The sequence below is a fragment of the Schistocerca cancellata genome, chromosome 9 (assembly GCF_023864275.1).
Source record: "Schistocerca cancellata isolate TAMUIC-IGC-003103 chromosome 9, iqSchCanc2.1, whole genome shotgun sequence".
NCBI lineage: Eukaryota > Metazoa > Arthropoda > Insecta > Orthoptera > Acrididae > Schistocerca > Schistocerca cancellata.
Genome location: NC_064634.1, coordinates 157,567,843 through 157,590,037, shown reverse-complemented (window position 1 = coordinate 157,590,037; position 22,195 = coordinate 157,567,843). Strand labels below are relative to the sequence as shown.

The 22,195-nt window shown below is 40.1% G+C and overlaps 1 protein-coding gene across 2 annotated transcripts in view; it reads right to left on the bottom strand.

Annotated features, from left to right (window-relative positions):
* The window catches only part of LOC126100969 (elongator complex protein 4), a 45,694-nt gene extending 23,839 nt beyond the window's left edge, over positions 1–21,855 (bottom strand). For both annotated transcript variants that reach the window (XR_007522238.1, XM_049911631.1), the window contains exons 1-6: positions 21,613–21,855; positions 20,016–20,051; positions 19,725–19,840; positions 9,184–9,424; positions 8,040–8,293; positions 1,056–1,265 (exon numbers count right to left, since the gene is read on the bottom strand). Coding sequence is in view for 1 of the 2 variants with exons in the window: in XM_049911631.1 (XP_049767588.1) it covers positions 1,056–1,265; positions 8,040–8,293; positions 9,184–9,424; positions 19,725–19,840; positions 20,016–20,051; positions 21,613–21,742 (987 nt within the window). In the remaining variant the exon portion in view is untranslated. The remainder of the gene's footprint in view (positions 1–1,055; positions 1,266–8,039; positions 8,294–9,183; positions 9,425–19,724; positions 19,841–20,015; positions 20,052–21,612) is intronic.
* Between the last annotated feature and the right edge of the window lie 340 nt (positions 21,856–22,195).

Sequence of the window (22,195 nt, the reverse complement as noted above, 5' to 3'; positions counted from 1 at the left end):
AAGTATGCCACTTGCTTTATCCATAACTGAGCCATGTGATCATTCTGCTTCATATCCCTACAGTGCTTTACATCCATGTATTTGTATGAGCTGGCCGATTCCAATAATGACTCACTGATATTATAGTCATAGGATAATACATTTTTTTCATTTTATGAAATGCACTATATCATATTTCTGAACATTTAAAGAAAGTTGCCAATCTTTGCATAGCTATGAAATTTTATCAGGATCTGACTGAATATTTATGCAGCTTCTTTGAGACAATACTTAATAAAAGATAACTGCACCATCTGCAAAAAGTCTGAGCTTACTATTAATACTGTTTGCAGGGCCACTGATATACAATATGAACAGCATCAGCTCCAAATCACTTCTCTGGGGCAAACGTGAAGTTTCTTCTACATCTAAAAATTATTCTCCATCCAAGATAACATTCTATGTCCACCCTACCAAAATTTCCTCAATCCAGTCACAAATTTCACTTGATACCCCATATGAAACACCTGTCACAACATAAAATAATTGTGATTCATACTTTGTGTGCTCAAAATGAATCACTTTTCTCTACTTGAATATAAGTTCATCCCTTTGCCTCACAGAATGAATAATATTTTACTGTCATGAATCTAGACGTCATATTATTGCCAAATACAGGATATTAAATATCTCACCTGTTCGTATGAGTCATACATGATTTTGCCACCTTGAAGCTCTCAAATTTATTGCAGAGTGAACAACAGACAGAAATACATGCAGAGAATACAATTTCTTATTTATGTGCTGGGTCAGATATTCACTAGGATTTAAGAAATTTGTGCTAACTACAGTTTGAACCCTGACCTGTGTCTTTCCCATGTGGCGCACTTTAGATGGCATCATCTGAGCATGCATTATAAACTGACAGCAATTCAACTAGCTACTGCCTCTCAGTCTTTTCTAGCCACTACAAAATTGCCCCCACTCACGTTCCAGGGAGGGTTCAAAATACTGGCAGAAAGGATAGAAACCTAAGAATGCGTAAGCTGAAAAGTGTCCGGTATTTTGAGAGTTACCTGTATCACAAACTTCTTACGCCGTAAACGGAAGGCAAGATCCAGGCTTTCAGGTATATGTGGAGCAAGTGTGTTGATGGCTGGAAGCTTACGAAGGTGAAGTAAGCCATTGTAATCACGTAGAGCAGGTAAAACATCACCTTCCCATGCCTCCAGTCTAACTACATAGTCCACCAAATGTTCAAATCTCTCCACTGCACCAGAAATTGGCTGAAAAAACAAACAGTAGTTGCACATAAACTATCAGTGTGACAGGCATGTTTACAATAAACTTTTACACTGTTGTGACTACCAACATGTTATCAATTAGGAGGAATGGGCACAGACAGGGGGTGTATACTAGAAACACACAATATCTTTAAAGTGTGCTCTACAATATGACAGTTGTGACCTCAGTGGCTGTTTCACCACATGTGCCATCTGGATTCTTCCCTCACACCAGTTCCTCAGAACTCCACAGGTGGGAACTGGCGTTACAACATGTCCTCTGTTCTCGCACCTCACATGGCTTTAACTAATATTGATTTCTTCGGTCTCAGCATTTATTCTCAGTAACAATTTCTTTCTTTACTCCCTTTTAGTGCTCTGTATCTTTTATTTTTTAACCTGTCTATTTCCTCCCCACTTCTACCACGTATAATTAGTTGCTTTCTGATCTTATTAAGTATAGCACTATGTTTTGTCAGTAACCTCTATCGTGCATTTTACCCATCTTCCACTTATATGGTCACAGGTTTTCAGTTTCCAACAATCAATCTTCCCTTCTCATCCCATCTGGTAACTCTTCCCTGACCCGAGTTTCTGGGCGACTTTTCCATTACTCTCGCCATTTCCTACACTTCACCAATCCTTTTCTTTATCCCTCTTCCTCCCCCTTCAATTCTACTATCAGGAGGAGGTGCAACTGGCTCCAAAAGCTTGCACACACCTCAACTTTTGTTTACTGATGGAAAAAAAGCACACTATCAAAAAACAATTACTGTAGAGTAATGATATTTTGGGATTACATTTGCCTAAGTAATCAAACAATGGAAACTCCATGTAGGAATATCAACAATGTAGGAAAAGATAGGTTGCTGCTTACTATTTATAGTAATGCACATTAAATTGCAGACAGGCACAATTAACAGACACTCACATGTAGCTTTTGGCCGCAGCCTTCATCACACGTGTGAGATCACTGTCTCCAGGCACTAATGCCCAAGTTCACCGCAGTGTTACTAATTGTTCAAGTAATATTATAGCCTGCCAATGGATACTGCTGACTACGGATAACGATACTGATTTGTCTGCTGATTTCATGAGTAATTACACAGATTCTACTATTAGCTATTAGATGGATAATTTCCAAATTCATATTTTATCAACTTCAGCAAAGTGTTCACATTCTTTTTGTGCAACTTGACTGCATATGACAGTTCCATGTATAACCTCTTCTTACCACAAATAAAGGTCTGTGAACCATGTTGATCAGACATTCTTAAATGAAATGGTACGACCATGCTTCCTGCTAGAAAAGATGCACACAGCTTTGAATGTGAGAACCAGCAATGTGTACATGGTAAGATTGACAAGACACCACTATTGATAGTAGTATCCATCAAAACTGGTCTGAAATCGAAGGAGTAGTAAGACATGGTGGTTGTCTTTCATCATATCTGTTTACCACATAAATCAAAGACTTGATAATGTAGCCACTAGAAGTAGAGAGGGAAGGAGTAAGATTAGGAGGCCATGACACCATTGTCATCAGATCTGCTGACGACGAGGCACTGCTTGGAGACAAAACAATATATCTTCCAAGAAAATTATACAGACTTGATGAAATATTGCAAAAGTATGGAATGGGAATCAGCACAAAGATATCTAAGGTGATGAGTGGAGTGGAGTGTTTTTTGCTATGACTGTGAAAGCTGGAAATTGAAGAAGAGAGAAAGAGTAAAAAATTGTGGCATTTGACATGTGTATTTGGAGGAGAACGGAGAAATAAAAATGGGCGAAGAACAGTAAAGAAATGGATAGGGTAAAGGAACACAGGATTCTCTTAACCCTTGTTAAGAAAAGAAAAGCAAGCTCCATGGGACACATACTCACAAGGAAAAGGAAATCAAACAGCTATCAAACATAAGAGTTGAAGGACAGAAGAAAATAGGAAGGAAAACAATGAAAATACTGGATGAAGTGGACTACTAAGCAGTTAGCCTGAAACAGGATCAGTTGTAGACAGCAGCTGTGTCAGGAACCTGCCTGTGTGCTAAACACCATATGTTGACTATCCGGCTCAAGGTCCATAGTACCTCCTAAATTTTATAGGCATTTTAAGGAGCTCAGAAGATTTGTATGAAAGAGAAAAATTTTGTGAATACAATAATGCAGAATAAGACAAGAGATCTCTTTTTATATGAGAGTTATAAATAGCTACAGATGATACCAATTTACAGTTTGCAGCCCTAAACTGCCAGAAGACATCTGACATTACTGCAGCAATAAAAACCTACATCTACATCACATTAATATTGAGATAATCAGCAACCATCTGCAAAAAAGAAATTTTATGTCCTTAAACTATTATTGACACTCATAATTAATGTGATAGTTATAACCTGAGGAAGAGCACTACGTGCCTAAACCAGTTAAGGAAATACTTTTTTTTTTTCATGCAACTAACTGGTTGCTGATTATTTCAATGTATACAACTACAGTAGCTGAAGAAGGATAAAACAGTAAACACATGTTAACTCTACAAAAGAAAAAGATGAAGTTTCTGTGAGTACATATGACTGGATAAATATATTGAAGAACAGTACTGCTAACAAAGTACCACATAACTAACGATACCCACCTTGAGTTCAACGTTAGCTGCAAAGTTAGTGTACGTGGCAAAATGAGACATTGATGGAAATAAATATGTGCACCACATCTTTCCCAGAGAAAATAGATCCAGCAGGAATGACAAAACAACAAACAGACTACCATTTTGAAATATGAGGACTAACTGCAAAAAGCAACAAAAAGACTTTCTGTGTCTTCAAGTAGAACTAGAACATGAACCAGAACCTCAAGTCAGTGATAACGAGGATCCTAAAGAACCACCTTAACAGCCAAATATTCCAGAACTGAAGAAGAAGAGGTGAAACAGCTGTTTATGAATAATCTTTAATTCCTTTACACACAAGTATTTTAGAAGCACAAAATCAAATCTTTTTGCCACTATAAAATACTGTATCTCAATAATCTGTTTTAGGGGGTTGTTTGAATTCAAAATTTTAGTTGGTTTCAGGCCCATTAATGGGTTCAAAATTGAAATCTCATCTAAAAGATACCTTAGCACAAGGTAAAATTACCAATCTTTTACAAAAAAGAAAGATAACGGGGGCTGTGCAGGCTATGCTGATTTTTCTCATTTTGGGGGCAGTTTATTTGGTTTTTAATTCTTGCACACTATGATGTGTTATTGGTGTGAAGGCATTAACAACTTGACGTGTAATTTTGACGTAAAAAACTCTAACATTTGAGATTGAGATTTTATGGGGTTGGGGTTGGGTTGTTTGGGGAAGGAGACCAGACAGCGAGTTCATTGGATTAGGGAAGAACGGGGAAGGAAGTCGGCCGTGCCCTTTGAAAGGAACCATCCCGGCATTCACCTGGAGCGATTTAGGGAAATCACAGAAAACCTAAATCAGGATGGCCGGACGTGCGATTGAACTGTCGTCCTCCCGAATGCGAGTCCAGTGTCTAACAACTGCGCCACCTCGCTCGGTCTAACATTTGACAAAGGCCATTTTAAGGGCAATAAATATGCAGAATATGTGTCTTAAATATGCCAAATTAAATAATGGTAATAAAGTGAAACTTTAAAATGCTTTATCTCAAAGCACCTATTTTCTATCACCAGTATTCAGCTTCTTATAACTCACTCAAACATAGAGTCACGGTAGGCGCAGCAAAAAGATTCACACAATTATAGCTTTCGGCCATAAAGGCCTTTGTCAGCAATCGTCACACATACGCACACACACTCACACAAACGCAACTTGCACACACGTGTGCAGTCTCAGAAGAACTGAAACGAGCAGTAGCACCAGTGCATGATGGGAGTGGCGACTGGGTGGGGTAAGCAGGAGGCTGGGGTGTGGAGGGGGAGGGATAGTATGGCGGGGGTGGTGGACAGTGAAGTGCTGCAGTTTAGATGGAGGGCAGGAGATAACGTGGGGGAGGGGGGGGGGGGGGGGTTAAGTAGCGGAAAGGAGAGAAATATAGAGAAATTAAAAGACTGGGTGTGGCGGTGAAATGACGGCTGTGTAGTGCTGAAATCGGAACAGGGAGTATTGCAGGGAAAGCTCCCACCTGCGTAATTCAGAAAAGCTGGTGTTGGTGGGAAGGATCCATATGGCACAGGCAGTGAAGCAGTAATTGAGATGAGGGATATCATGTTTGGCAGCCTGTTCAGCAACAGGGTGGTCCATTTGTTTTATGGCCACAGTTTGTCAGTGGCCATTCATGAGGACAGACAGCTTGTTGGTTGTCATGCCTACATAGAATGCAGCACAGTGGTTGCAGCTTAGCTTATAAATCACATGACTGGTTTCACAGGTAGCCCTGCCTTTGATGGGATAGGTGATGTTAGTAAGCAGACTGAGTATGTGGTGGTAGGAGGATGTATGGGACAGGTCTTGCATCTAGGTCAATTACTGCGGTATGAGCCATGAGATAAGGGATTGGGAGCAGGGGCTGTGTAAGGATGGACGAATATACTGTGTAAGTTCGGTAGACAGTGGAATACCACTGTAGGAGGGGTGGGAAGGATAGTGGGCAGGACATTTCTCATTTCAGGCACAATGAGAGGTAATTGAAACCCTGGCACAGAATGTAACTCAGTTGCTCCAGGTCCGGATGGTACTAAGTTAGAAGAGGAATGCTTCTCTGTGGCCGGACTGTGGGACTTGGGGAGGTGGTGGGAGACTGGGAAGATAAGGCGCAGGAGATTTGTTTTTGTACGAGGTTGGGAGAATAATTACGGTCAGTGAAGGCTTCAGTGAGACCCTCGATATATTTTGAGAGGGACTGCTTTTGACTGCAGATGCGATGACCATGGGTGGCTAGGCTTTAAGGAAGGGACTTCCTGGTATGGAATGGGTGGCATCTGTCAAAGTGGAGGTATTGCTGGTGGTTAGTAGGTTTGATATGGATGGAGGTACTGATGTAGCCATGTCTGAGGTGGAGGTCAACATCTAGGAAGGTGGCTTATTGGGTTGAGTAGGAGCAGGTGAAGCAAATGGGAGAGATAATTTTTAAGTTCTGGAGGAATGTGCATAGGGTGTCCTCACCTTCAGTCCAGATAGCAAATGTGTCATCAATGAATTTGAACCAGGTGAGGAGTTTAGGATTCTGGGTTTTTAGGAAGGATTCCTCTAGATGGCCCATGAATAGGTTGGCATAGGATGGTGCCGTACCCTGGATTTGTTTGTAGGTAATGCCTTCAAAGGAGAAGTAATTGTGGGCGAGGATATAGTTGATTATGGCGACTAGGAAGGAGGTTGTTGGTTTGGAATCCATAGGGCATCTGGAAAGGTAGTGTTCGATAGCAGTAAGGCCATGGGCATTAGGAATGTTAGTGCAGGGAGCTGACATCAATAGTGACGAGCAGGGCACTATGTGGTAAAGGGACAGGAACTGGAGAGTCGGTGGTGGAAATGGTTAGTATATTATATGTAGGAGGACAGGTTCCGGGTAATAGGTTGAAGGTGTTGATCTATGAGAGCAGAGATTCTCTCAGTGGGGACACAGTAATCGGCCACAATGGGGCATCCTGGGTGGTTGGGTTTATGGACTTTAGAAAGCATGTAGAAGGTGGGAGTGTGGGGGGTGGTACGGTTAAGTAGAGAGATGGACTCTGGGGAGAGGTTCTGGGATTGGCCTAAGGATTTGAGTAGTGACTGGAGATCCTGCTGGAGTGGCAAGGTTTGTAGCTGGAAATATCCGACAACTGACGGAGTCCTTCCGCCACGTAATCCTTGTGGTTCAAAACAACAGTGGTGGAGCCTTTGTCTGCAGGTAGGATTGTAAGGTCAGGATTACTTTTAAGATGGTGGACTGTGGTTCTTTCTGTGGATGTAAGGTCAGTTCGCATGTTGAGGGACTTGGGAAATGATGGTGAGGCAAGGTTCGAGGTTAAGAAATTCTGTAAAGTTAACAGGGGGTGGTTTGAAGGCAGTGGGGGTGAATCACAATTGGATAGAGGAGTGAACTAAGTTAGGCAAGGTTCGATATTGATGTTTGGTTGAGTCTGATTGGTCAGGTTGGTGGCGAAAAAGTGTGTTTCCACTGTAGGGACAGGGAGAAGGAGAGAAAGTCTTTAACTAGTTCTGCATGATTGAATTTGGGAGTGGGAAAAAGGTGAGGCCTTTGGAAAGGACTGATATTTCTGTGGGACAAAGGCTTCTGGAGGAAAGGTTCATGACTGTGTTGTGTGTCTGTTTAGGTTATGGGTTCTGTGAGGTGGTGGAAGGGAGTTTTGGAGGGTGGGGTAAGTGTAGCAGGTCTACGAGACAGGGTTTGTCCGGTATGAGGGAACGTGGAGGAGGTATGCAGGTTGTTGTACAGATGGTGGACTGTGGTATTCCGAGTGTTTTTTGTTGTACCTATCGCGACTCAGCATCTCCGCTCTAAAATACAGAGATAGAAATCTGCTTCTTTTATAAACTGTTCAGAATTTAATGCTAGACATAAAAATTATAACAGCTCGAAAACCAATATTGTGGACAACGGGCTCCTTTCTGCTTTCCATATCACATATAGAGGAGATATTCAACAGATCCACTGAAATCTAAAGTGTCACATAATTTTATTTGGTTGTAAAAGGACAATTATACTACCATAATAAATATTAGTTAGGTTGCTTATGAAACTATGACCACAAACTAAAAAAGAAAGTTTTCTAACATATTCTAACTTTCTTTCTAAAATCCAGTGGGTAGAACCTACCTCAAACAGATGCCATGGCAGTGTCAATAAGCAGACACCAAATGCAGAACGGATAAGTGAACGAAGGCAATACAGAAAGTGGCACAAGTCACTGATATCTTCCACAGGCCCCCACAGCGGAGAACCTATGCTAGTCACACCCACCCTTAAAATACTTCGATGTTCAGGATTCACATGTACAGAGAACCCTCCTTCTTCAACATGGTCACGGATGAATTCAAGCAGTTGCCCATAGCCAGCTTCAGCAAAGTGACCTGCAGATTAGGAGATCCATATTCCAAAACACATCAAGCTATAAGGAAAGTATAGGATATTCATCAAATAATATAAAATAAAAAATTCATTCAGTGGTACAAATAAGCAAAATGAATTCTGGACCCTGATGTTTGATAAAAATCTGAAAGTACAGTATTAACAAAAGATCAGAACAGTTTGAATGAACCACTGAAAGAAATGTGAAAAGTGATACAAGCCGAGTAATGGATAACATCTGTACTTGTAGTATTTTAGTTCCCTGCTTGTTTTATGAATCACATGTACAGTAATTCTCACATGAAATATGTCAAAATGTTGTAAATCCAATATACAACTATACAAGCACTTCCATGATTAAACCCCATCACAGGCTTAACTCAATTCTAAACTAGCTTAACACGGAAACACATGCGCACACATGTATGTATGTGCATGCTCATGCGCGTGCGGCCACTCACCCAGCCGGCCGGCCACCCACACACTTTATATAATACTGCAAGTTAACATATTCAATGAAGTATAGAAGCATATATTGTGATTTTGTGTGTGTGTGTGTGTGTGTGTGTGTGTGTGTGTGTGTGTGTGTAAAATTTGATGTTGAGCACCTCAGAACTTAATCAATGAGGCGAACTACTGTTTTTGAGAATCATAGTGTATATTCCATCCACAACCTTCCATTAACATTTTAGAGATTGAAATAGTTAGTTCACCTTAATACTAACTGCATTTGATAAGAGTGCATCTGTGTTCCAATCTGTTAACTAAGTTCAACCATAATACAATAAAATTACTGTACCAATCATCCAACAAGCATACAAGAAAAGTTACCTTTTCTCTATTCTAACGACAAATAAAATTGAAAAATTTTATTCCTCTGTGAAAAACTCACCACTGGATTCTGTAGGTTGACACTGACTCCCATGCCAATACAAAATATTAGCTGTTTTAATTGTTTCCAAATCCATAGTTCGGCTCAAGTCATAATTGTGACCAAAACTTGTTCTTGACTGTGATGGTATACCCGGTTTTATGTTCTGATAACGCCACGCAATTTTCATTTTCTCATCTGCAGTGGAAGAATTTGAAGGTTCACTGTCATCTTCCTGTACCATTGCTGGTAATTCTGCTACCTGAAAACCAAACAAACTCAGAGGAAAAGTTCACAACACAAAGGAGATGTGTACCTGAATCATTCAGCAAGAATGCTTTTTACAGACTCTAAGAGTTACATCATTAGTATTTTGTATTTAACTTTCTGTAGCAAATTTTTAGCCCTTGAGCGGGCGCTCCTGTGTATAATGTGCGCCAACCAAAAATAAAATGATTCTGTGTGGTTCCATTTTTGTTTAACAACTGCGAACCTACACCTATTCCTCCAGTATTGCGTCAGGGTGCACAGTGATAAGATATGTTGTCATACGTCCAAGTGAGCAGCAGTAATATAAAATACAAAGCGAGCTAGGTGAGAAAAAATTTACAGTCAGTTCAAAAAATGACCCCACTTACAAACTAGCAACATAATCCCACATTGAGGCAGTCATCTACACGATAATTAGTGACTGAATAGGCGGCTGACTGAGATCTGACGCAATTGCACTGCTTAATGCTTCAAATGCATCATTACTGTCTCTCTAACACCTGTCCTTAGCAACAGAGAGTTATAGTGAAAATTTATTTCATTATTGTTTAATAAAACAGTAGTTCAGCTCATATTATGTAAGTTTATTTTCTCCTTGTTTAAATAAACTAAGATTAAACTGTGATTTTGATCTTACTTGACTTACCTTGATAACATAAGGAAACCTATTCCTTTCATGTATACAAAGTGCGCAGCGCGCCCATTCATTTTATGAAAAGCAGCGCGCGCATTTGAGGGTTAAATTAAAAAAAAATTACTTCGTGGGGTAATCAAACAAATTAAATACACAATGTAAAGATAAAAATAAAATATGAAGACATCAAAGACCATCCATACAGGTGAAAAGCATACAGTTATCATGAAACTGCAGAAACCAAATATTAGCATCACGAAATACCTGAAGATAAATATGGAGCTTAAGAGCCGATATATAAACAACTCGTAGCTAAGCTTTCAGGCAATTCGGAGCTAAAAGATTAATGAAAACACACACATGCACACCTCAACTATAAGGTGAGTATCTAAGTTCCTTCCATTGGCTGCACATGGCAAAACATTGGATACAAAAGTGAATGAAAAACAGAAACTGGAATTGTCAGAAATATGATATTGCAGAGGTATGTAAAAAGCTGGACGAACACAGAATATTTATGAGAGAGAGCGAGAGAGAGAGAGCGAGAGAGAGAGAGAGAGAGAGAGAGAGAGAGAGAGAGAGAAGGCGGTTCAAGTGGAGAATAGCAATGTTGCACATCACAAATCCTGATGTATGAGACACATTACTGATGGTGCTGGTTACACTAAGTGTTCAGATATTTCTGCAGGACAGAATCTTCTGATAGCAGTATTGGAGTAATCTTAACACTTGTGAGCAAAATGAGAATGTCCCACAGCTTACCATATGCAGTGGGCATGCATTTTACACAATGAATACTTGATTCAGTATTGAATTATTTATTTCTCTGATATGTAAGGTGATGCAAAGATAAAATACACTGGAAGTAGGTGTCAAATACTCATTCAAGTCTTCCTTATTTAGGCGATTTGTGGTTTCCCCGAACACAATTGAGGCAAATATCAGGTGACTCCCTTAAACCAGGTCATAACTTATCTTTGCCCAACACAAAAATGTTCTTAATACCTGCTGTTTCTAAATGTCACTAGTTCCGCCTCATAATTAATTCTTACATTATTCAGCCAAAATGGTTAGGAAATATGATTTCTCACTTAATTCAGATGGTTTGTAATATGAAGTGAGAATAGACTTGAAAGGTTCAGAATTACAATGACACGTGGGATCGTTCAATCTGAATCCAAGTATCTTCATTTAAATTTTTGTGGGATTCTGAATCACTTTACACAAGTTTAAGAATAGCTACTGTAGCAAAATTCTGACTTTTTCCATGACATAAAAGTCCAAATGAAATATCAATGCCTCTACAAGAATCTCTCTGTCAGCAAGAAATAACACAAAACAAAAACATTACAGGTACCACTTTGTCTGGCAAAAAAAAAAGAGGTGGATTAATAGTAGTTCTTCTTAATAAATTCAGAATAGTTTGTGGGATGGCTTTGTATTCCACCCAGGACTCTTCATTTTATTGTATTCACATGGTTCATCTGTAAGAAAGATTCCTGTACTGCTATCACCATCAATGAATTTGTGTGGACTGCTAGTTCATTTACCTACCAGCCTTCAATACTTTCAGCTATTGGATTTCTTGTGAAAGTTCCGAGAACTTTATACTACAGTATTCAGTCATAATTTATAACCTTTTGACCCACCAGGGTAGCCGAGAGCGCAAACACGCTGCTTCCTGGACTCGGGTAGGCACGCCGGCTCCGGATCAAATCCGCCCAGTGGACTAACGACGAGGGCCGGTATGCTGGCCAGCCTGGATGTGGTTTTTAGATGGTTTTCCACATCCCGCTAGGTGAACACCGGGCTGGTCCCCAAGTCCCACCTCAGTTACACGACTCAAAGACATTTGAAAACGTTTGCACTATTTCAAGACATACACTAGACGCAGACAGCTGGGGTACACTACTTCTGTCCCGGGGGGTTCGGGGTGGCGGCAGGAAGGGCATCCGGCCACCCTCTGCATTAACACTGTCAAATCCGTCATAACAAAGCCGACCCCGCGTTGGAGCGGGACAAAGGCCCGAGAAAGAAATAAAACAAAGAAAGAAAATCATAATTTATAACCTTTGTGGTGCATGCAAAAGTAGCTTAAAAAAAAAAAAAAAAAAAAAAAAAAAAAACGAAACATTCTTGAATAAATGCTTCCCAGAGTTCTTGATGTTTTATTTATTCATCAGAACATCATAAAAAATCTAATCATGCAGATTTATGATCCGAGTAACCTGAGGATATCCACTGCAATCAAGTAGGGCTACCACCTTATTCTCTTTAACAATTGGTGTAGTCTAATTGGTTTGTTTCTGCATTACCAGACCTCTTATATGAGTGAAAGGAATGATATTATGGCTGATTAATCTTCCACCTACATGTTACTCTACACAATCTCCATCTTTCAAATGGTTTTGTAGAAGCTACCACCTGGTAAAGTATCATACACACTAAACAGTATTTTTTGGATGTCTGATTTCAAATCTACATCTACATCTATACTCTGCAAACCACCATGAAGTGCACGACAGAGAGTACATCTCATTGTACCAGTTATTAGGGCATCTTCCCGTTCCATTCACGTATGGAGCGTAGGAAGAATGACTGTTTGAATGCCTTTGTGCATGCTGTAATTATTCTAATCTTATCGTCATGGTCCCTATATGAATGATACGAAGGGGATGTAGTGTATTCCTAGAGTCATTTCTTGGGATAGTTTATGTCTATTTTCAAGAGTATGCCAGTTCAGTTTCTTCAGTATCGCTGTGACACTCTCCCGTGGATCAAACAAACCTGTGACCATTTGTGCTGCCCTTTTCTGTATATGTCCAATATCCCCTGTTAGGCCTATTGCTATGAGTCCCATACACTTAAGCGATGTTCTAGAACCAGTCACATGAGTGATTTGTAAGCAGTCTCCTTTGTAGACTGATTGCACTTCCCCAGTAATCTACCAACAAACCGAGATCTACCATCTGCTTTACCCATGACTGAGCCTATGTGATCATTCTATCTCATATTCCTACAAAGTGTTACACTCAAGTATTTGTATGAGATGGCCAATTCCAACAGTGACTCACTGATATCATAGTCATAGGATACTATGTTTCTTTCATTTTGTGAAGTGCACAGTTTTACATACCTGAAAATATAAATGAAGTTGCCCATCTTTGTACCACTTTGAAACCTTATCAAGATCTGACTGAATATTTATGCAGCTTCTTCCATTACACACATTCAAAAAAGTTTTGCATCACCTCGGTTCCGAGAGTTCTGGAACCTGTGCAGAAAATTGGAATAGAGATCAACATAAACATCATTTCCGCACTTTTTATTGTTCATGAAAACCACACACTGCTTGTTGTACCACCATACAGCGAGACCTTCAGAGGTGGTGGTCCAGATTGCTACACACACCGGTACCTCTAATACCCAGTAGCACGTCCTCTTGATATTGATGCATGCCAGTATTCGTCGTGGCATACTATCCACAAGTTCATCAAGGCACTATTGGTCCATATTGTCCCACCCCTCAACGGCGATTTGGCGTAGATCCCTCATAGTGGTTGGTGTGTCACGTCATCCATGAACAGCCCTTTTCAATCTACCCCAGGCACCTTCGATAGGGTTCATGTCTGGAAAACATGCTGGCTACTCTAGTCGAGTGATGTCATTATCCTGAAGGGAGTCATTCACAAGATGTGCACGATGGGGGCACGAATTGTCGTCCATGAAGACAAATGCCTCACCAATATGCTGCCGATATGGTTGCACTATCGGTCAGAAGATGGCATTCACACATCGTACAGCTGTTAACAGTGCCTTCCATGAGCACCAGCAGCGTACATCGGTCCCACATAATGCAATCCCAAAACAGCAGGGAACCTCCACCCTGCTGCACTTGCTGGACAGTGTGTCTAAAGTGTTCTGCCTGACCAGGTTGCCTCCAAACATGTCTCCTATCATTGTCCGGTTGGAGGCATATGTGACACTCATCAGTGAAAAGAATGTGACGCCAATCCTGAGCAGCCCATTCGGCTTGTTGTTGGGCCCATCTGTGCCACACTGCATGGTGTCATGCTTGCAAAGATGGACCTCACCATGGGCATCAGGAGTGAAGTTGTGCATCATGCAGCCTATTGTGCACACTTTGAGTCACAACACAACGTCCTGTGGCTGCACAAATAGCATTATTCAACATGTTGGTGTTGCTGCCAGGCTTCCTCCGAGTCATAATCCGTAGGCAGCGGTCATCCACTGTAGTAATAGTCCTTGGGTGGCATGAGCGAGGCATGTCATCCACAGTTCCTGTCTCTCTGTGTCTTCTCCATATCTAAACAACATTGCTTTGGTTCACTCCAAGACGGCTGGACACTTCCCTTGTTGAGAATCCCTCCTGACACAAAGTAACAATGCGGACACGATCAAACCACCGTATTGACCGTCTAGGCATGGTTGAACTACAGACAACATGAGCCGTGTATCTCTTTCCTGGTGGAATGACTGGAACTGATTGGCTGTTGGACCCCCTCCGTCTAATAGGCACTGCTCATGCATGATTGTTTACATCTTTGGGTGGGTTTACTGATATCTCTGAACAATAAAAGAGACTGTGCCTGTGATACAATATCCACAGTCAACATTCATCTTCAGGAGTTCTCGGGAGGGGGTGATGTAAAACTTTTTTTGATGTGTGTGGATAACTGCAACATCTGCAAAAAGTCTTTTGTTACTATTAACATCGTCTGCAAGATCATCAATACGCAACATGAACAGCAAGTGTCCCAACACACTTCCCTCTGACATATCCAAAGTTACTTCTACATCTGATGACAACTCTCCATCCAAGATAATGAGCTGCGCCCCCCATACCAAAAAGTCTTCAATCCAATCACAAATTTCACTTCATATCCCATATGATGGTGCTTTTCACAATAAGTATAGGTGTGGTACCAAGTCAAATACTTTTTCAGGAATCAAGAAATACTGCATCTACCTGACTGCTTTGATCTAAAGCTCTCAATAAGTCATATGAGAAAAGTGAGTCGGTTCCACACAATCAACGTTTTCAGAATCCATGCTGGTCGGCATGGAAGAGGTCATTTGGTTTGAGATACCTCACTATGTTGGAGCTCAGAATATGTTTTAAAATTCTACAAAAAATCAATGTCAAGGATAATGTACAGCAGTTTTGAGGATCACTTCTACTACCTTCCTTGTGACTTGTGCCTTTTCAAAGAACTGGACACAGTTTTTTGTTTGAGTGATCCACGCTAGATTATAGTAAGTAGAGGGACTAACTCAGCTACAAATTCAGTATAGAACTTGATCGTGATTCCATCAGGCCCTGGGGCTTTGTTTAATTTTAACGATTTCAGCTGTTTCTAAATATCACTGACACTAATACTTATTTCACTCATCTTTTTCGTGATGCAATGGTTAAATTTGGCCAATTCTCCTGTGTTTTCCTTTGTAAAGGACTATCTGAAAACTGAGTAATGCACTTCTGCATTTGGTTTGCTGACCCCCAGTTTCAGTTCCTGACTCATTCACTAGGGACTGCCAATAACGGGCTTCAATTATGACTTGAATTTCTTTGGGCTTTGTGAAAGATAATTTAACAATATTCTGCTACACCACTCATTAAAGGCTTCATGCATTGCCCTCTTGATAGCCAAATGAGTTTCATTCACCGTCTCTCAATGTATAGCCCTATTCTTTGTTCTACACATATTAGGCAGTAATCTCTTTTCTTTATAAATTTCTTTACAGTGAAGAGTCTCTCGCATTATGAACTGTTCTACTGGGTGCATATCACTCACACACACACACACACACACACACACACACACACAGGTCCATTGATAATGACCTGGTCAAATATCTCACGAAATAAGCATCAAACGAAAAAACTACAAAGAACGAAACTCGTCTAGCGTGAAGGGGGAAACCAGATGGCGCTATGGTTGGCCCACTAGATGGCGCTGCCATAGGTCAAACGGATATCAACTGTGTTTTTTAAAATAGGAATCCCCATTTTTTATTACATATTCGTGTAGTATGTAAAGAAATATGAATGTTTTAGTTGGACCACTTTTTTGGCTTTGTGATAGATGGCGCTGTAATAGGCACAAACGTATATGTACGTGGTATCATGTAACATTCCGCCAGTGTGGACGGTATTTGCTTCGTGAAACATTACCTGTGTTAAAATGGACCATTTAGCAATTGTGGAAAAGGTCACTATCGTGTTGATGTATGGCTATTGTGATCAAAATGCCCAACGGGTGTGTGCTGTGTATGCTGCTTGGTATCCTGCGCGACATCATCCAAGTGCCCGGACCGTTCGCCAGATAGTTACGTTATTTAAGGAAACAGGAAGTGTTCAGCCACATGTGAAATGTCAACCACGACCTCCAACAAATGATGATGCCCAAGTAGGTGTTTTAGCTGCTGTCATGGCTAATCTGCACATCAGCAGCAGACAAATTGCGCGAGAATTGGGAATCTTAAAAACGTCGGTGTTGAGAATGCTACAACATTGATTGCACCCATACCATATTTCTATGCACCAGGAATTGCACGGCGACGACTTTGAACATCATGTACAGTTCTGCCACTGGGCACAAGAGAAATTACGGGATGATGACAGATTTTTTACACGCGTTCTATTCAGCGACAAAGCATCATTCACCAACAGCGGTAACGAAAACTGGCATAATATGCACTATTGGGCAACGGAAAATCCACAATGGCTGCGACGAGTGGAACATCAGCAACCTTGGCGGGTTAATGTATGGTGCGGCATTATGGGAGGAAGGATAATTGGCCCCCATTTTATCGATGGCAATCTAAATGGTGCAATGTATGCTGATTTCCTATGTAATGTTCTACCAATGTTACTACAAGATGTTTCACTGCATGACAGATATACTTCCAACATGATGGATGTCCGGCACATAGCTCGCGTGCGGTTGAAGCTGTATTGAATAGCATATTTCATGACAGGTGGATTGGTCATCGAAGCACCATACCATGGCCCACACGTTCACCGGATCTGATGTCCCCGGATTTCTTTCTGTGGAGAATATTGAAGGATATTTGCTATCGTGATCCACCGACAATGCCTGACAACATGCGTCAGCACATTGTCAATGCATGTGCGAACGTTACGGAAGGCGAACTACTCACTGTTGAGAGGAATGTCGTTACACGTGTCACCACACGCATTGAGGTTGACGGACGTCATTTTGAGCATTTACTTAATTAATGTAGTAGTTACAGGTAATCGCGCTGTAACAGAATGCGTTCTCAGAAATGATAAGTTCACAAAGGTACATGTATCACATTGGAACAACCGAAATAAAATGTTCAAACGTACCTACGTTCTGTATTTTAACTTAAAAAACCCATCTGCTACCAACTGTTCATCTAAAATTGTGAGCCATATGTTTGTGACTATTACAGCGCCATCTATCACAAAGCAAAAAAGTGGTCCAACTAAAACATTCATATTTCTTTACGTACTACACGAATATGCAATAAAAAATGGGGGTTCCTATTTAAAAAAACACAGTTAATATCCGTTTTGTTCTTTCATAATTATTGTTGCCACAACCGCATCATGGTCACCAATGCCATTTTTTATGTGGGCACCCTCAAATGGGTCATGTCTATTTGTTGCCATTACAGCCAATGTATTACCATAATGATTGGGGTTCCTAACTAGTATCTGTTCTAGAAGGCACTTAGTAATGTTTCACAGGGTGTCGTATCACACTTACCGCCAACAAAACTATAATTTCCCCAATTAACTGTTGGAACATTAGCCTCTAACGATGATTACAGTGTGATTGGGGAACTTCGTACAAGTGAACTAAGGTTTTCAGTTACATAAGGAGATGAGTCTGATGAGCAACAGAAGGATCCGATTATTATTTTAGGCCCAGTCCTGATACAGACCCTTGCCCAAACAATTCCACATGCAGCTTCAATTTCTGTCTCAGTGGATTTGAGTTTCTTGTCTACTGCAACAAACACACTACCTCTACTTACAATCTGCCTACAGACTTAAAATTTCCCTAAAAAATCTCACTGCTCTCAGTTTAAAGTTTCAACCATCTTTCAGTATCTAATATTATGAGAGCTTCGCTGCTTCTCAGGAGTGCTTCAAAAGCTGGCCTTTTGTTGTGAATGCTTCAGCAATTAACAATTAGGATTTTAATATGGTCACATGTTGGAGGCACTTCTTTCAATCTTACTCTGAAACTTCTGAGTTCCCTGCCACTATCTTTATGTAGACTGGATGGAGAGTGGCCTAATCTAAAACAGCCTTGTGTGCACCCCACACAGATTTAGCTCTCTGAGTTAGCAGCCTCTGATGTGTAATGCACACCTGACCCATTTAATCGGACCCTACAGTTCTCAACCCTACTGTGAAAGTCCAGGAAGTCGTTGCCTAGTGTGTCACAAAACCTTCGAAGTCTCTGGTTCAGTCCTTCCACTTGACTCAGAACCAAAAGGCCACCATCGGTTACGGGGACAATGCTGCAAATTGTGAGCTCATTGAAACTCCATGCACAAGGCTGTCTTCTCACCTTCTCTACCAGTCACTGGAATGACACAAGCTTGACCTTGGAGGCAGGACAACAGGCATCATTTGTTCCAACATGTGTCACAATCTGCAACTGGTTGCACCCTGTTCCATCAATGGCTGCTATAACAGACTCTTCAACATGTTGAGTGAGGCCCCCAGGCATACATATTGAGCTCACACAGTGTCCTTTCTTGTCCCTTGCTGCCATTTTCCTAAGTGGTACCATAATTTGCCGTACATCTGAATGCCGATGATTAATAAACCTAGAGATTTTTCCCCAAAGAGTATTTCTTTTGTGGCGAACATTAATTGCATAGCTACCATAAATGCCAAATACAGACAATAATCAAATCCAATTACTGTATTTCGAGGAACAATTTCTCAAAGTTATACGGTCCATAGACATAGAGCTCAACAACCAGTAAAATGGATAAATTAATGTACAGTTTCCCATTCATTTTTTCCCACTCGTCTCTCTATTCCATACATACAGAGTAAATAATAAAGCTGTAACTCTGAATGTGTGATAACTCTCACAGTTAAATGCAGTGGGGGCACCTTCCTTCCAAAAACTTAATGATTTTTTCAGTTGTTTTACTTTAATTTGAATGTCTTTTACTGTACACATAAACACAATAACAAGCCTTTCCTTTTCTAAGCTTGAAATAATATAAAACCAATTTCTATACTATATGAACAATGTAACTTGGTCCTTTTGCAGATGCTGAAGTATAAGTATGCAGTTGTCGCAGTGTATACAGGAGGGGGAGGAGGGGGGTTGAGAAACAAACACCATCTCTTCCTTGCAGGGCAGGGAGCACACTAGACTCAACAATGGATATGCAGTGTTTCTACAATGCTGTGGCATATTGTATTGTTTAGTAGCTAAAGTTGTTGTTAGAAGAAAATATTCTGTACCAGGTTGAAGTTGCCTGACCTCCACTGGTTATTGTACTCACAGAAAATGGCCAAAATTTATTGTGAGTATAACATTTGCAGAACATGATGTACATAGTTACATGGAAAATGACAGTAGAAAAATTATGTACTGTTATAATCAATACTAACCACTGCTTCCGGATCAACATCTTGTGAAGCTGCAATAACAGAGTGGCCACACACAACTCCTTCAGCTAAGAAGTACTTCATAATGAATTTTGAAAAGGTTCCATATTTGTCCTCTTCTGAAAGAGCCAAGAAAAATAAAACTGAACTGAGCAAAGGAAAATTTCTTAATTAAATTATTAGAAAAGAAGGGATATAGCTTACGATCTCCTCTATAATTCAAGAACTAGAAATACAATTTAAGCACTATGAGTGATGGATGACATACTATCTTGATGATATTAAAGCACTTACCCACCAACATCACTGTGCCAACAGGTATACCTCCACCTGCAAATGGTACAACTGTCTTCTTAGAATGCAACATAAGTTTACTAATTAATATTAATGCAATCAAAGTTTATACTCTCTACTCATTGAAAGAACTACAGCTATTCAAGATAATTCAAATCTAACGTATCCTCACCTTTACAGGAGGTATACTTTTACCACTTTTTATTCCCCCTACACCGCACCATGTATTTTTCATTATTTATGTGCTACACATGTAAATAAGATACATCAACAAACTCACTGTAGACTTGTCCAATATCAAATACAGGTTTTCTCAATTTACTTCACCATTTTAGTTTCTATAACAAAAAGTGCTCTAAATATGGCATGAACATAGATATCATGCTACAAGACGCATCAATCTGTTACCACAACTTTTATTTCGCACTTATATCCACTGACTTCATCAACTCCCAATGGAAATATCACTCTCAAACATAACCTAGCCCTACATCCACAATATAGCCAAGACTGTAGGAGGTTGTAAAGTCCACTATCACATTCTTTCCATCTCTAGCACTCCCTCCTCCATCCCCCCCCCCCCCAAAAAAGAATTACCTCGTCTGACTGTAACCTCAAAGGCACAACCCCAGCATTTGCCTGAATACTAATAAATTGGAAATTATGGTGGCCTGACAGGCAACTGAATATGAAATTTAAGCCCAACGTCTTCATAACATATTAGTAACTTGCCTAGCACAATCAATATTTTTTTACAGACCATACAATACTCAAAGGACTGGACACTTTACAAAGGTTTTCCTCAGCTCATCATATTGTAACATTTATGCTATCACTATTAATGACTTCTTATGGAATTGCAAAATGACTTCAAGAACAGGGAGCTTATTTAATATGATTAGAACATAAATTAAAATTTCTCTTGCTAACTGTGATACTGTATCCTATGCAAAAATAAACACTACAGTGATCATTACTGCTGGCTGACAATATTATTTGTAACACTGTAACTTTGTCATTTCATATCAGCTGCACAAAATGGTATCCTTCGAGTCTCTGACACGCTGAGGCATACTTGTGATTCAAGCTCTTTCTGAATAAAAGTAAACCACTTATACAACAGATGTCCGGTTTACGAAAGACCAATTCTGAGCCATAAAATTTTATGCCTGTCAATGCGACGACTGTAAATCTAGGCCCAAATTACGTCGATCATTGATGTACGGTTTCAAATCATGGTTTCTAATTGCAATCAATGGAAACAACGCAAGGTAAGTCTGCTTTGAGCACTGAAAGTTCAAACAACACAGTGCTTTCAAAGCCATGGTCCTAGTGATGGATACATGGCTTTGATTGCCTCCGACCCTTGAAACAGATTAACCATCCAATTATAAAAATCCCAAACAATGGCAATACGGTGGTTTCCACATTTAGCACTCCCTATCAGACGTGAAAATAGCCATGTATGGGAGAAAAAATGAAACAATGCTAGCAATAAATTCAATGATATTACTTCTCACGAATTCGAAATAAATCTTCCAAAATTAAAGCTTGAACAGTATGTCACCCTGTATGACGATACATGTGCATCACTTACCGAACACATAGTCCAAAGAGGGCACACCAGAGGATATTAACAATTGTGCATTGTGTATAGATGGTTTAGTTCCCTGGATTGGGGGCACCTTCGACTTCCCTTTTTTCTGAAAGCTAGTTGACTGTGACATATTACAAGACCGTAAAACCAATGTTCATACCACCTGCTACACAGCCACATAACATAAACACTTCATTACTTTGTTTTGTTTACTTCTCATTCACAAAGTTCTTCATGCACAAAGACAAAACTAACTGGAATCAAAATAAAAGTATCGATATCTAGCGACTTTTCAAACAGTTTAGTGATGTAGTAATTATTCTGACTTTATCCTCACGAACACAGTGTGTTCAATACCATGGGAGCTATAGTATATCCCTAGATTAATCATTTAAAGCCGGTTCTTGAAACATTGTTAATAGACGTTTTCGTGATAGTTTACTTTTGTCTTCAAGAGTCTGCCATTTCTGTTCCTTCAGTATCTCTGTGACACACGTCCATGGATTAAACAAACCTGTGACCATTTGTGCTGCCCTTCTCTGTATATGTTAAATATCTCCCGTTAGATCTATTTGCCGATACA